This window comes from Bufo gargarizans, chromosome 1 (assembly GCF_014858855.1).
Source record: "Bufo gargarizans isolate SCDJY-AF-19 chromosome 1, ASM1485885v1, whole genome shotgun sequence".
Lineage (NCBI taxonomy): Eukaryota > Metazoa > Chordata > Amphibia > Anura > Bufonidae > Bufo > Bufo gargarizans.
In genome coordinates this window covers 366,483,875-366,499,237 of record NC_058080.1, presented here as the reverse complement: position 1 = coordinate 366,499,237, position 15,363 = coordinate 366,483,875, and the positions used below count along the sequence as shown (strand labels likewise).

Below are 15,363 nucleotides of genomic sequence, written 5' to 3'. Positions count from 1 at the left end.
ATTTTTACATTCCTTGTTATTTTGCGGTCCTCAAAAAAAATGGAAGACACACGGAACAACGGAACCCCATTTTGCAGACCGCACATGTCGTGTGCATGAGGCCTTGGTTTGCTGTTTACTAAAATTCCTAAGTCCTTTTGCATGTCAGTGTTACCCATTTTTTTACCATTTAGTATGTACAGGGGACTTGCATTATCCCTTCCCATGTGCATAACCTTATATTTGTCATTGTTAAACCTCATCTGACACTTCTCTGCCCAAGCTCCAATCTATCCAGATCTGTCTGTAGCAGTATACTGTCCTCTTCCGTGTTAATTACACAGTTCTGCAAAAATGTATATTTTACTGTGCAAGCCTTCTATAAGATTATTAATAAATATATTTAAGAGAATAGGGCCCATTTCTGACCCCTGAGGTACTCCACTAGTGACAGTGACCCAATCTGAGTGTGTACTATTAATAACCAACCTCTGTTTTCTATCACTGAGGGAGTTACTTTCCCACATGCAGACATTTTCTCCCAGTCCAAGTTTTTCTCATATGCTAACCTTTTATGTTGTACAGTATCAAATGCTTTGGAGAAGTCAAGATACGTATACAACATCCATTGATTCGCCACGGTCAAGTCTAGAGCTTACCTCCTCATAGAAACTGATTAAATAAGTTTGACATGACCGATCCCTCATGAAGCCATGCTGATATGGTGTTATTTGCTTATTTTCATTGAAGTTCTCCAAGATAGCATCTCTTAGAAAACCTTCAAACAGTTTACCCACGACAGATGTTAAACTTACCGGGCTCTGTTTTTGGACCCTTTTTGCGTATTGACACCACATTTTCTATGCGCCAATCCTGTGGAGTCCTTAATTATCAGATATAAAGGTCTGGCTATGACATTACAAAATTTTGTTAGACTATGGGGTATATGTCATCTGGTTCCGGTGACTTGTCTATTTTATAATCTTTTTAAGACTGCCGCTGTACTTCTTCCTGGGTCAAACAGGGCACTTTTAATAGGGAATTCACATTTTGTATTTCATATGACAGTTTATTTTCCTCAGTGAATACAGTGGAGAGAAAAAATATTTAATAGATTTGGTTTCTCCTCATCACTGTCTGCAACTCCCTCCTGGGAGCGGTGGCTGGTCATGCCGGTGCGCTCCCATTCACGTCTATGGGGAGCCGGCTTGGAGGTGGCCAGACTGGAGTCCTCCAGCCACCACCCTGCAGGGCTCCATTCTCGATATATAGGTTCCAGTGGTGGGACCTGCACCTACAAGAAAATGGGGGAATATCCTAGCGATATGCCCCCATTTTCTATAATGAGACAACCACAGTGACTCCACATGTTCATGTCCCGCACTTATATATGTACTTCAAAATTGGACAGCCATTGGCAGCTAGGATATGTCAAATTAGCCTTAATGATGACATCCGTGACAAGATGGTCAGTCGTTCATTCCTTTTTTTTTTCCTTTGAATATTTTATTAATTATAATACAAAAATTCATATCAATATTACATCTGTGGTATTATAAAATCCATAAGTCCGTCAATTCTGATTTGTGAGCATGATTAACAATAATTTCATACGAGTGCCCATAATTGTGTGGATATTAAAAATCAAGTGGAGATCTCACATACTGGGGGAGAAAGCAGGATTCACCCAGCATCCAAAGCTTAATAAAGCGGATACACAAAGCATCTAATTTAGCATAGTATTATCTATAAGGGGCAGAGATCAGAGGCCCGCAGCCCAGACGGCCGCCAGGCAGCGAACGAGCACCACGTACGCCCTCCTCCAAACATGGGTGAGCACGATCGGCAGGATTAACAATCATGTGACCAGTCACCTGGTACTCACATAAACTATACGTAGCGGGCTTACGGCGATCTTTGATCGCAAACATTTCGTAGAGCAAGAGAGGGGGTCCAGCAGTCTTCTATCGCAATGGTGAAAAAAACCACTCGCATATTTTGCTGCCTCACCCCCATATAATTAAAATTGAGTATTAATGCCCTGTTTATCCGTACCTCACATATATTCACATTAGTGTCTCGTATGCCAAAGGACTCGGATCGAGTATCACTCGACAGTCACCGGCAATTAAAGAAAATGTGGACAAAGACACAACCAAAGACTGACTCTGTCCCATTAAGAGAACACATAGTAGCACCCATGCCACACATGTGTCGTATCACTGTCCGCAGCCCAACCTCATGTCTGACAGGAAGAGCCGCGTCTCGGGTCGCACCCGATGCCCGGCCCCCCTGAAGTCCCGAGTCCCGGACCCCTGCCCATAAACCGCACAATATTATGGATATGTCAAAAATTTTACCATTATTTAATGCCGGTAATGCCGGTAGGTCCTGCCATCCTCCAGTATTCCTAGAGATACTCCAGTGCTCAGGTATAACTTCACATTCTTCACCAATTAGAATTTATATAGAAAAGACCAGACTAATAAGATCTTCCCCAGCCCACCCCACCAACCCCCCCCCCCCCACCCCCGCCACCTTGCAGGAGAAAAAAAAAGAAAAAAAAGAAAAGAGTCCTTTTTAATTAACCGTGTCCCAATCCTTCCACAGTTTGCCCCACTTTAAGTAGGATCCTCTTTGTTTGTACAAAATCTTCTCATAGCTTTTCACTTTCGCAACCAAACCCAACCAGTTATTACAGTCTGGAGCCGAGGAGCAAAACCATGATCTAGAGATGAGAAGCCTAGCTAAAAACATCACCTTAATCAGCAGTCGGCATTTTATAGGCTGATAATTGACCTCCGATAAGTCTCCCAGGACCCATATCCTGGGGGACAAAGGAACGTCAATGTTAAGTTTACAAGCCAGGTTAGTTTGGACCAGTCTCCAATACCTGCTCACCATTGGGCAGTCCCAAAACAGATGTAAATGATCTGCCTCGGAATCACCACAGCGTGGGCAGTCAGAGGAGGCTCTAAGTCCTCTCCTATGTAACCATATTGGTGTCACATATATTTTGTGCAAAATATTAAATTGTACGACAGTGTAGTTGAAATTATGTGAAACAAACTTTAAACTTTCCCCTATATTCTCCCAGTTTGGAGGGCCCACCTCTGAAAGTAAGGAAGACCAGGATCTCACGAGTCAGTCGTTCATTCCTGAAGATGTCTGTGAGGAATCTTTTCGGTCTGTGTGTCCATCCATATTCTACGGACACTGCTCAGCTGAAAATGAGTTTCCAGAGCATCTCCTACCATATGGTCGGTGAAGCACTGACAGAACATGAATGCCATCTACAGTATGTTGCATCAGGGGTGCAGGTGCAAAAATAGTATATCTCCATGGTTTTTCACTGACCCAAGAAAATCACTATATCTGTAAATAAACATAATAAAATCAATGAATACATGTGCTGTCTATGGAAAACATAGACATAGTGGGGGTCATTTCTCAAACTGGTGTAAAGTAGCACTGGCTTAGTTGCCCATAGCAACCAATCAGATTGCGCCTTTAATTTTCCAAAGGAGCTGTCCAAAATGAAAGGTGGAATCTGATTGGTAACTATGGGCAAATAAGCCAGTCCTACTTTAAAGCAGTTTGATAAATGACCCCACTGATGTGTGAATAAACCCTTAGCTCTTTTACTTAATCCAAATACTTGATTTAATTGTGTGATTTAAAAAAAAGAAAAAGGTCATTTACCTCTTTTCTATTCTTTACAGCTAACCTGGCCACCACTGATATAATATTTTTGGTGTGTTGTGTACCTATCACTGCTGCTTTATATTCTCTTCCTGGGTGGATATTCGGGGAATTCATGTGCAAGTTTGTTAACTATATCCAACAGGTAAGTGTTTAAGTCAATCATTTTAAGTCTGTGTTTGGATGTTTATTCTTTATTTTCCCTTGAACAGAACATGATCACTGTATGTCATGCAATGCTCTCCTGCTTAGTACTGTATTTTCCAGTTTTAAAGGGAATATGTCACGAGTTTGTCTAAGTGCAGCTGCAAAACTATAAGTGTCCTTTTATGTTTCCTTCTAATGTGTAGGAACAGTGATAGAAATCTTTGGCCTGAAATGTCCCTGAGCTTTGCTAAGGCATATCTATCTTCACAGTACAAGGCATCGCTGCCTGTGAAGACGGCTAGGGTTATTCTTGTGTTTCAATACTTTCAATGCTATTCTGACCCTCATTATTTTTTATATTAACCCAGGGGCGGACTGGGAACTTATAGAGACCCTAGAAAAAAAAACTAAAACTGGACCCATTTTGTAGGCAGGTCTAAATTAAGAGAAGGAGGGCAACATAAGTAGGTGGGGTCAACAATACCATAGTGCAAAATATCATCCCAGCAGAAGCAACACAGTGTTGCACGATATACTGCCCCGAAAAATGCCCATCAATAGCTAACATCTTTCTGTCTTCTTCCTCCAGTTGTCTGTGGAGAAGGGGATTAAGAGGTGAAGTGCGGGCCACAGCAGTTGAATTAAAGAGGGAATATGCGGTCGCTGGCTGCATACATCAGTACTAGAGTTGAGCGGACACATGGATGTTCGGGTTCGAGAAGTTCGGCCGAACTTCCCGAAAATGTTCGGGTTCGGGTTCCGAACCCGATCCGAACTTCGTCCCGAACCCGAACCCCATTGAAGTCAATGGGGACCCGAACTTTTCGCCACTAAAAAGGCTGTAAAACAGCCCAGGAAAGGGCTAGAGGGCTGCAAAAGGCAGCAACATGTAGGTAAATCCCCTGCAAACAAATTTGGATAGGGCAATGAATTAAAATAAAAATTAAATAAATAAAAATTAACCAAAATCAATTGGACAGAGGTCCCATAGCAGAGAATCTGGCTTCACGTCACCCACCACTGGAACAGTCCATTCTCAGATATTTAGGCCCCGGCACCCAGGCAGAGGAGAGAGGTCCCGTAACAGAGAATCTGTCTTCATGTCAGCAGAGAATCAGTCTGCATGTCATAGCAGAGAATCAGGCTTCACGTCAGCCACCACTGCAACAGTCCATTGTCATAAATTTAGGCCCAGCACCCAGGCAGAGGAGAGAGGTCCCGTAACAGACAATCTGGCTTCATGTCAGCAGAGAATTAGTCTGCATGTCATAGCAGAGAATCAGGCTTCACGTCAGCCACCACTGCAACAGTCCATTGTCATAAATTTAGGCCCAGCACCCAGGCAGAGGAGAGAGGTCCCATAACAGACAATCTGGCTTCATGTCAGCAGAGAATCAGTCTGCATCTCATAGCAGAAAATCAGGCTTCACGTCAGCCACCACTGCAACAGTCCATTGTCAGATATTTAGGCCCAGCACCCAGGCAGAGGAGAGAGGTCCCGTAACAGAGAATCTGGCTTCTTGTCAGCAGAGAATTAGTCTGCATGTCATAGCAGAGAATCAGGTTTCACGTCAGCCACCAATGCAACAGTCCATTGTCAGATATTTAGGCCCAGCACCCAGGCAGAGGAGAGAGGTCCCGTAACAGAGGATCTGGCTTCATGTCAGCAGAGAATCAGTCTGCATGTCATAGCAGAAAATCAGGCTTCACGTCAGCCACCACTGCAACAGTCCATTGTCATAAATTTAGGCCCAGCACCCAGGCAGAGGAGAGAGGTCCCGTAACAGAGAATCTGGCTTCATGTCAGCAGAGAATTAGTCTGCATGTCATAGCAGAGAATCAGGCTTCATGTCATAGCAGAGAATCAGGCTTCACGTCAGCCACCAATGCAACAGTCCATTGTCAGATATTTAGGCCCAGCACCCAGGCAGAGGAGAGAGGTCCCGTAACAGAGAATCTGGCTTCATGTCAGCAGAGAATCAGTCTGCATGTCATAGCAGAGAATCAGGCTTCACGTCAGCCACCACTGCAACAGTCCATTGTCAGATATTTAGGCCCAGCACCCAGGCAGAGGAGAGAGGTCCCGTAACAGAGAATCTGTCTTCATGTCAGCAGAGAATCAGTCTGCATATCATAGCAGAGAATCAGGCTTCACGTCAGCCACCACTGCAACAGTCCATTGGCATATATTTAGGCCCCGGCACCCAGGCGGGAAAGAGAGGTCCCATAACAGAGAATCTGGCTTCATGTCAGCAGAGAATCAGTCTGCATGCCATAGCAGAAAATCAGGCTTCACGTCAGCCACCACTGCAACAGTCCATTGGCATATATTTAGGCCCCGGCACCCAGGCGGGAAAGAGAGGTCCCATAACAGAGGATCTGGCTTCATGTCAGCAGAGAATCAGTCTGCATGTCATAGCAGAAAATCAGGCTTCACGTCAGCCACCACTGCAACAGTCCATTGTCATAAATTTAGGCCCAGCACCCAGGCAGAGGAGAGAGGTCCTGTAACAGAGAATCTGGCTTCATGTCAGCAGAGAATCAGTCTTCATGTCATAGCAGAGAATCAGGCTTCACGTCACCCACCACTGTAAGAGTCCATTTTCATAAATTTAGGCCCAGCACCCAGGCAGAGGAGAGAGGTCCCGTAACAGACAATCTGGCTTCATGTCAGCAGAGAATCAGTCTTTATATCATAGCAGAGAATCAGGCTTCACGTCACCCACCACTGCAACAGTCCATTTTCATAAATTTAGGCCCAGCACCCAGGCAGAGGAGAGAGGTCCCGTAACAGACAATCTGGCTTCATGTCAGCAGAGAATCAGTCTTCATATCATAGCAGAGAATAAGGCTTCACGTCAGCCACCAATGCAACAGTCCATTGTCAGATATTTAGGCCCAGCACCCAGGCAGAGGAGAGAGGTCCCGTAACAGAGAATCTGGCTTCATGTCAGCAGAGAATCAGTCTGCATGTCATAGCAGAGAATCAGGCTTCACGTCAGCCACCACTGCAACAGTCCATTGTCAGATATTTAGGCCCAGCACCCAGGCAGAGGAGAGAGGTCCCGTAACAGAGAATCTGTCTTCATGTCAGCAGAGAATCAGTGTGCATATCATAGCAGAGAATCAGGCTTCACGTCAGCCACCACTGCAACAGTCCATTGGCATATATTTAGGCCCCGGCACCCAGGCGGGAAAGAGAGGTCCCATAACAGAGAATCTGGCTTCATGTCAGCAGAGAATCAGTCTGCATGTCATAGCAGAGAATCAGACTTCACGTCAGCCACCACTGCAACAGTCCATTGGCATATATTTAGGCCCCGGCACCCAGGCGGGAAAGAGAGGTCCCATAACAGAGAATCTGGCTTCATGTCAGCAGAGAATCAGTCTTCATGTCATAGCAGAGAATCAGGCTTCACGTCAGCCACCACTGCAACAGTCCATTGTCAGATATTTAGGCCCAGCACCCAGGCAGAGGAGAGAGTTCCCGTAACAGAGGATCTGGCTTCATGTCAGCAGAGAATCAGTCTGCATGTCATAGCAGAAAATCAGGCTTCACGTCAGCCACCACTGCAACAGTCCATTGTCAGATATTTAGGCCCAGCACCCAGGCAGAGGAGAGAGGTCCCGTAACAGAGAATCTGGCTTCATGTCAGCAGAGAATCAGTCTGCATGTCATAGCAGAAAATCAGGCTTCACGTCAGCCACCACTGCAACAGTCCATTGTCAGATATTTAGGCCCAGCACCCAGGCAGAGGAGAGAGGTCCCGTAACAGAGGATCTGGCTTCATGTCAGCAGAGAATCAGTCTGCATGTCATAGCAGAAAATCAGGCTTCACGTCAGCCACCACTGCAACAGTCCATTGTCAGATATTTAGGCCCAGCACCCAGGCAGAGGAGAGAGGTCCCGTAACAGAGGATCTGGCTTCATGTCAGCAGAGAATTAGTCTGCATGTCATAGCAGAGAATCAGGCTTCACGTCACCCAACATTGGAACAGTCCATTGGCATATATTTAGGCCCCGGCACCCAGACAGAGGAGAGGTTCATTCAAATTTGGGTAGCCTCGCAATATAATGGTAAAATGAAAATAAAAATAGTATTGAATGAGGAAGTGCCCTGGAGTCCAATAATATATGGTTAAGGGGAGGTAGTTAATGTCTAATCTGGACAAGGGACGGACAGGTCCTGTGGGATCCATGCCTGGTTCATTTTTATGAACGTCAGCTTGTCCACATTGGCTGTAGACAGGCGGCTGCGTTTGTCTGTAATGACGCCCCCTGCCGTGCTGAATACACGTTCAGACAAAACGCTGGCCGCCGGGCAGGCCAGCACCTCCAAGGCATAAAAGGCTAGCTCTGGCCACGTGGACAATTTAGAGACCCAGAAGTTGAATGGGGCCGAACCATCAGTCAGTACGTGGAGGGGTGTGCACACGTACTGTTCCACCATGTTAGTGAAATGTTGCCTCCTGCTAACACGTTGCGTATCAGGTGGTGGTGCAGTTAGCTGTGGCGTGTTGACAAAAGTTTTCCACATCTCTGCCATGCTAACCCTGCCCTCAGAGGAGCTGGCCGTGACACAGCTGCCTTGGCGACCTCTTGCTCCTCCTCTGCCTTGGCCTTGGGCTTCCACTTGTTCCCCTGTGACATTTGGGAATGCTCTCAGTAGCGCGTCTACCAACGTGCGCTTGTACTCGCGCATCTTCCTATCACGCTCCAGTGCAGGAAGTAAGGTGGGCACATTGTCTTTGTAGTGTGGATCCAGCAGGGTGGCAACTTAGTAGTCCGCACAGGTTAAAATGTGGGCAACTCTGCTGTCGTTGCGCAGGCACTGCAGCATGTAGTCGCTCATGTGTGCCAGGCTGCCCAGGGGTAAGGACAAGCTGTCCTCTGTGGGAGGCGTATCGTCATCGTCCTGCCTTTCCCCCCAGCCACGCACCAGTGATGGACCCGAGCTGCGTTGGGTGCCACCCCGCTGTGACCATGCTTCATCCTCATCCTCCTCCACCTCCTCCTCATCCTCGTCCTCCTCGTCCTCCAGTAGTGGGCCCTGGCTGGCCACATTTGTACCTGGCCTCTGCTGTTGCCAAAAACCTCCCTCTGAGTCACTTCAAAGAGACTGGCCTGAAAGTGCTAAAAATGACCCCTCTTCCTCCTCCTCCTCCTCCTCCTCCTCCTGGGCCACCTCCTCTTCCATCATCGCCCTAAGTGTTTTCTCAAGGAGACATAGAAGTGGTATTGTAACGCTGATAACGGCGTCATCGCCACTGGCCATGTTGGTGGAGTACTCGAAACAGCGCAACAGGGCACACAGGTCTCGCATGGAGGCCCAGTCATTGGTGGTGAAGTGGTGCTGTTCTGTAGTGCGACTGACCCGTGCGTGCTGCAGCTGAAATCCACTATGGCCTGCTGCTGCTCGCACAGTCTGTCCAGCATGTGCAAGGTGGAGTTCCACCTGGTGGGCACGTCGCATATGAGGCGGTGAGCGGGAAGGCCGAAGTTACGCTGTAGCGCAGGATGTGAACGCCGGAAGCGCGAACAGACGGCCCGCACTTTATGCAGCAGCTCTGACATGTCGGGGTAGTTGTGAATGAACTTCTGCACCACCAAATTCAGCACATGCGCCAAGCAAGGGATGGGCGTCAAATTGGCTAGTCCCAGAGCTGCAACGAGATTTCGCCCATTATCACACACCACCAGGCCGGGCTTGAGGCTCACCGGCAGCAACCACTCGTCGGTCTGTTGTTCTATACCCCGCCACAACTCCTGTGCGGTGTGGGGCCTGTCCCCCAAACATATGAGTTTCAGAATGGCCTGCTGACGTTTACCCCGGGCTGTGCTGAAGTTGGTGGTGAAGGTGTGTGGCTGACTGGATGAGCAGGTGGAAGAAGAGGAGGAGGAAGCCGAGAAGGAGGAGGTGGCAACAGGAGGCAAAGAATGTTGCCCTGCGATCCTTGGCGGCGGAAGGACGTGCGCCAAACAGCTCTCCGCCTGGGGCCCAGCTGCCACTACATTTACCCAGTGTGCAGTTAGGGAGATATAGCGTCCCTGGCTGTGCTTACTGGTCCACGTATCTGTGGTTAGGTGGACCTTGCTACAGATGGCGTTGCGCAGTGCACACTTGATTTTATCGGATACTTGGTTGTGCAGGGAAGGCACGGCTCTCTGGAGAAGTAGTGGCGGCTGGGAACAACATACTGTGGGACAGCAAGCGACATGAGCTGTTTGAAGCTGTCTGTGTCCACCAGCCTAAATGACAGCTTTTCATAGGCCAGTAGTTTAGAAGTGCTGGCATTCAGGGCCAGGGATCGAGGGTGGCTAGGTGGGAATTTACGCTTTCTCTCAAATGTTTGTGAGATGGAGAGCTGAACGCTGCCGTGTGACATGGTTGAGACGCTTGGTGACGGAGGTGGTGGTGGTGTTGGTGGTACATCCCCTGTTTGCTGGGCGGCAGGTGCCAACGTTCCTCCAGAGGCGGAGGAAGAGGCCGAGGCGGCAGCAGCAGAAGAGGCCGAGGCGGCAGCAGCAGAAGAGGTAGCAGGGGGAGCCTGAGCGACTTCCTTGGTTTTAAGGTGTTTACTCCACTGCAGTTCATGCTTTGCATGCAGGTGCCTGGTCATGCAGGTTGTGCTCAGGTTCGGAACGTTAATGCCTCGCTTCAGGCTCTGATGGCACAGCGTGCAAACCACTCGGGTCTTGTCGTCAGAACATTGTTTGAAGAAGTGCCATGCCAGGGAACTCCTTGAAGCTGCCTTTGGGGTGTTCGGTCCCCGATGGCAGCGGTCAGTAGCAGGCGGAGTCTCTTGGCGGCGGGTGTTCTGCTTTTGCCCACTGCTCCCTCTTTTGCTACGCTGTTGGCTCGGTCTCACCACTGTCTCTTCCTCCGAACTGTGAAAGTCAGTGGCACGACCTTCATTCCATGTGGGGTCTAGGACCTCATCGTCCCCTGCATCGTCTTCCACCCAGTCTTGATCCCTGACCTCCTGTTCAGTCTGCACACTGCAGAAAGACACAGCAGTTGGCACCTGTGTTTCGTCATGATCAGAGACATGCTGAGGTGGTATTCCCATGTCCTCATCATCAGGAAACATAAGTGGTTGTGCGTCAGTGCAGTCTATGTCTTCCACCGCTGGGGAAGGGCTAGGTGGATGCCCTTGGGAAACCCTGCAAGCAGAGTCTTCAAACAGCATAAGAGACTGCTGCATAACTTGAGGCTCAGACAGTTTCCCTGATATGCATGGGGGTGATGTGACAGACTGATGGGGTTGGTTTTCAGGCGCCATCTGTGCGCTTTCTGCAGAAGACTGGGTGGGAGATAATGTGAACGTGCTGGATCCACTGTCGGCCACCCAATTGACTAATGCCTGTACCTGCTCAGGCCTTACCATCCTTAGAACGGCATTGGGCCCCACCATATATCGCTGTAAATTCTGGCGGCTACTGGGACCTGAGGTAGTTGGTACACTAGGACGTGTGGATGTGGCAGAACGGCCACGTCCTCTCCCAGCACCAGAGGGTCCACTAACACCACCACGACCATGTCCACGTCCGCGTCCCTTACTAGATGTTTTCCTCATTGTTATGGTTCACCACAACAACAAAAAAATTATTTGGCCCAATGTATTGTATTCAAATTCAGCTGAATATAAATTTGAGGCCTAGTATTTAGGCGCTGGGTGACCGGTATGGATTTACTGACAGAATTAGACTTGGAAATGCACAGTAGCGTGTGTGTGAAGTTATTCTGAATGACCCTATGTGCACCTTGAATATTATATACCCTTTTAGGGATAGATTTCAAATAGCTCTGATATAGCAGAAACCACTAAATTATGAAATTGCTAAATTTGGAATTGTATTTCAACCCAGAACAAAAAATGTGCTTTGACGGACACTAAATAACTTGCCCAGCCACAACAGTACAGCGGTAACGACAGATTTAGCGGGATATAAATTTGAGGCCTAGTATTTAGGCGCTGGGTGACCGGTATGGATTTACTAGCAGAATTAGACTTGGAAATGCACAGTAGCGTGTGTGTGAAGTTATTCTGAATGACCCTATGTGCACCTTGAATATTATATACCCTTTTAGGGATAGATTTCAAATAGCTCTGATATAGCAGAAACCACTAAATTATGAAATTGCTAAATTGGGAATTGTATTTCAACCCAGAACAAAAAATGTGCTTTGACGGACACTAAATAACTTGCCCAGCCACAACAGTACAGCGGTAACGACAGATTTAGCGGGATATAAATTTGAGGCCTAGTATTTAGGCGCTGGGTGACCGGTATGGATTTAGTGACAGAATTAGACTTGGAAATGCACAGTAGCGTGTGTGTGAAGTTATTCTGAATGACCCTATGTGCACCTTGAATATTATATACCCTTTTAGGGATAGATTTCAAATAGCTCTGATATAGCAGAAACCACTAAATTATGAAATTGCTAAATTTGGAATTGTATTTCAACCCAGAACAAAAAATGTGCTTTGACGGACACTAAATAACTTGCCCAGCCACAACAGTACAGCGGTAACGACAGATTTAGCGGGATATAAATTTGAGGCCTAGTATTTAGGCGCTGGGTGACCGGTATGGATTTACTAGCAGAATTAGACTTGGAAATGCACAGTAGCGTGTGTGTGAAGTTATTCTGAATGACCCTATGTGCACCTTGAATATTATATACCCTTTTAGGGATAGATTTCAAATAGCTCTGATATAGCAGAAACCACTAAATTATGAAATTGCTAAATTGGGAATTGTATTTCAACCCAGAACAAAAAATGTGCTTTGACGGACACTAAATAACTTGCCCAGCCACAACAGTACAGCGGTAACGACAGATTTAGCGGGATATAAATTTGAGGCCTAGTATTTAGGCGCTGGGTGACCGGTATGGATTTAGTGACAGAATTAAACTTGGAAATGCACAGTAGCGTGTGTGTGAAGTTATTCTGAATGACCCTATGTGCACCTTGAATATTATATACCCTTTTAGGGATAGATTTCAAATAGCTCTGATATAGCAGAAACCACTAAATTATGAAATTGCTAAATTTGGAATTGTATTTCAACCCAGAACAAAAAATGTGCTTTGACGGACACTAAATAACTTGCCCAGCCACAACAGTACAGCGGTAACGACAGATTTAGCGGGATATAAATTTGAGGCCTAGTATTTAGGCGCTGGGTGACCGGTATGGATTTAGTGACAGAATTAGACTTGGAAATGCACAGTAGCGTGTGTGTGAAGTTATTCTGAATGACCCTATGTGCACCTTGAATATTATATACCCTTTTAGGGATAGATTTCAAATAGCTCTGATATAGCAGAAACCACTAAATTATGAAATTGCTAAATTGGGAATTGTATTTCAACCCAGAACAAAAAATGTGCTTTGACGGACACTAAATAACTTGCCCAGCCACAACAGTACAGCGGTAACGACAGATTTAGCGGGATATAAATTTGAGGCCTAGTATTTAGGCGCTGGGTGACCGGTATGGATTTACTAGCAGAATTAGACTTGGAAATGCACAGTAGCGTGTGTGTGAAGTTATTCTGAATGACCCTATGTGCACCTTGAATATTATATACCCTTTTAGGGATAGATTTCAAATAGCTCTGATATAGCAGAAACCACTAAATTATGAAATTGCTAAATTTGGAATTGTATTTCAACCCAGAACAAAAAATGTGCTTTGACGGACACTAAATAACTTGCCCAGCCACAACAGTACAGCGGTAACGACAGATTTAGCGGGATATAAATTTGAGGCCTAGTATTTAGGCGCTGGGTGACCGGTATGGATTTAGTGACAGAATTAGACTTGGAAATGCACAGTAGCGTGTGTGTGAAGTTATTCTGAATGACCCTATGTGCACCTTGAATATTATATACCCTTTTAGGGATAGATTTCAAATAGCTCTGATATAGCAGAAACCACTAAATTATGAAATTGCTAAATTGGGAATTGTATTTCAACCCAGAACAAAAAATGTGCTTTGACGGACACTAAATAACTTGCCCAGCCACAACAGTACAGCGGTAACGACAGATTTAGCGGGATATAAATTTGAGGCCTAGTATTTAGGCGCTGGGTGACCGGTATGGATTTACTAGCAGAATTAGACTTGGAAATGCACAGTAGCGTGTGTGTGAAGTTATTCTGAATGACCCTATGTGCACCTTGAATATTATATACCCTTTTAGGGATAGATTTCAAATAGCTCTGATATAGCAGAAACCACAAAATTATGAAATTGCTAAATTGGGAATTGTATTTCAACCCAGAACAAAAAATGTGCTTTGACGGACACTAAATAACTTGCCCAGCCACAACAGTACAGCGGTAACGACAGATTTAGCGGGATATAAATTTGAGGCCTAGTATTTAGGCGCTGGGTGACCGGTATGGATTTAGTGACAGAATTAAACTTGGAAATGCACAGTAGCGTGTGTGTGAAGTTATTCTGAATGACCCTATGTGCACCTTGAATATTATATACCCTTTTAGGGATAGATTTCAAATAGCTCTGATATAGCAGAAACCACTAAATTATGAAATTGCTAAATTTGGAATTGTATTTCAACCCAGAACAAAAAATGTGCTTTGACGGACACTAAATAACTTGCCCAGCCACAACAGTACAGCGGTAACGACAGATTTAGCGGGATATAAATTTGAGGCCTAGTATTTAGGCGCTGGGTGACCGGTATGGATTTACTAGCAGAATTAGACTTGGAAATGCACAGTAGCGTGTGTGTGAAGTTATTCTGAATGACCCTATGTGCACCTTGAATATTATATACCCTTTTAGGGATAGATTTCAAATAGCTCTGATATAGCAGAAACCACTAAATTATGAAATTGCTAAATTGGGAATTGTATTTCAACCCAGAACAAAAAATGTGCTTTGACGGACACTAAATAACTTGCCCAGCCACAACAGTACAGCGGTAACGACAGATTTAGCGGGATATAAATTTGAGGCCTAGTATTTAGGCGCTGGGTGACCGGTATGGATTTAGTGACAGAATTAAACTTGGAAATGCACAGTAGCGTGTGTGTGAAGTTATTCTGAATGACCCTATGTGCACCTTGAATATTATATACCCTTTTAGGGATAGATTTCAAATAGCTCTGATATAGCAGAAACCACTAAATTATGAAATTGCTAAATTGGGAATTGTATTTCAACCCAGAACAAAAAATGTGCTTTGACGGACACTAAATAACTTGCCCAGCCACAACAGTACAGCGGTAACGACAGATTTAGCGGGATATAAATTTGAGGCCTAGTATTTAGGCGCTGGGTGACCGGTATGGATTTAGTGACAGAATTAGACTGGGATATGGCCAAAAAATAACCACACTATTGCTGGTTAAATGCACTTGGTGTGACAGCTTGGCCAACCACACTACTGAGGGTTAAATGCACTTGGTGACGGGCGCAGCTTGCCCCTGATGTAGTATATGGCCAAAAAATGAACAGACTATTGCTGGTTAAATGCACTTGGTGTGAC

General features: G+C 45.9%; 1 protein-coding gene across 1 annotated transcript in view; it reads left to right on the top strand.

Annotated features, from left to right (window-relative positions):
- The window catches only part of KISS1R (KISS1 receptor), a 504,797-nt gene that overhangs the window by 167,195 nt on the left and 322,239 nt on the right, over window positions 1-15,363 (top strand). Inside the window, exon 2 of the mRNA XM_044284288.1 lies at window positions 3,702-3,826. Coding sequence (XP_044140223.1) covers window positions 3,702-3,826 — 125 coding nt within the window. The remainder of the gene's footprint in view (window positions 1-3,701; window positions 3,827-15,363) is intronic.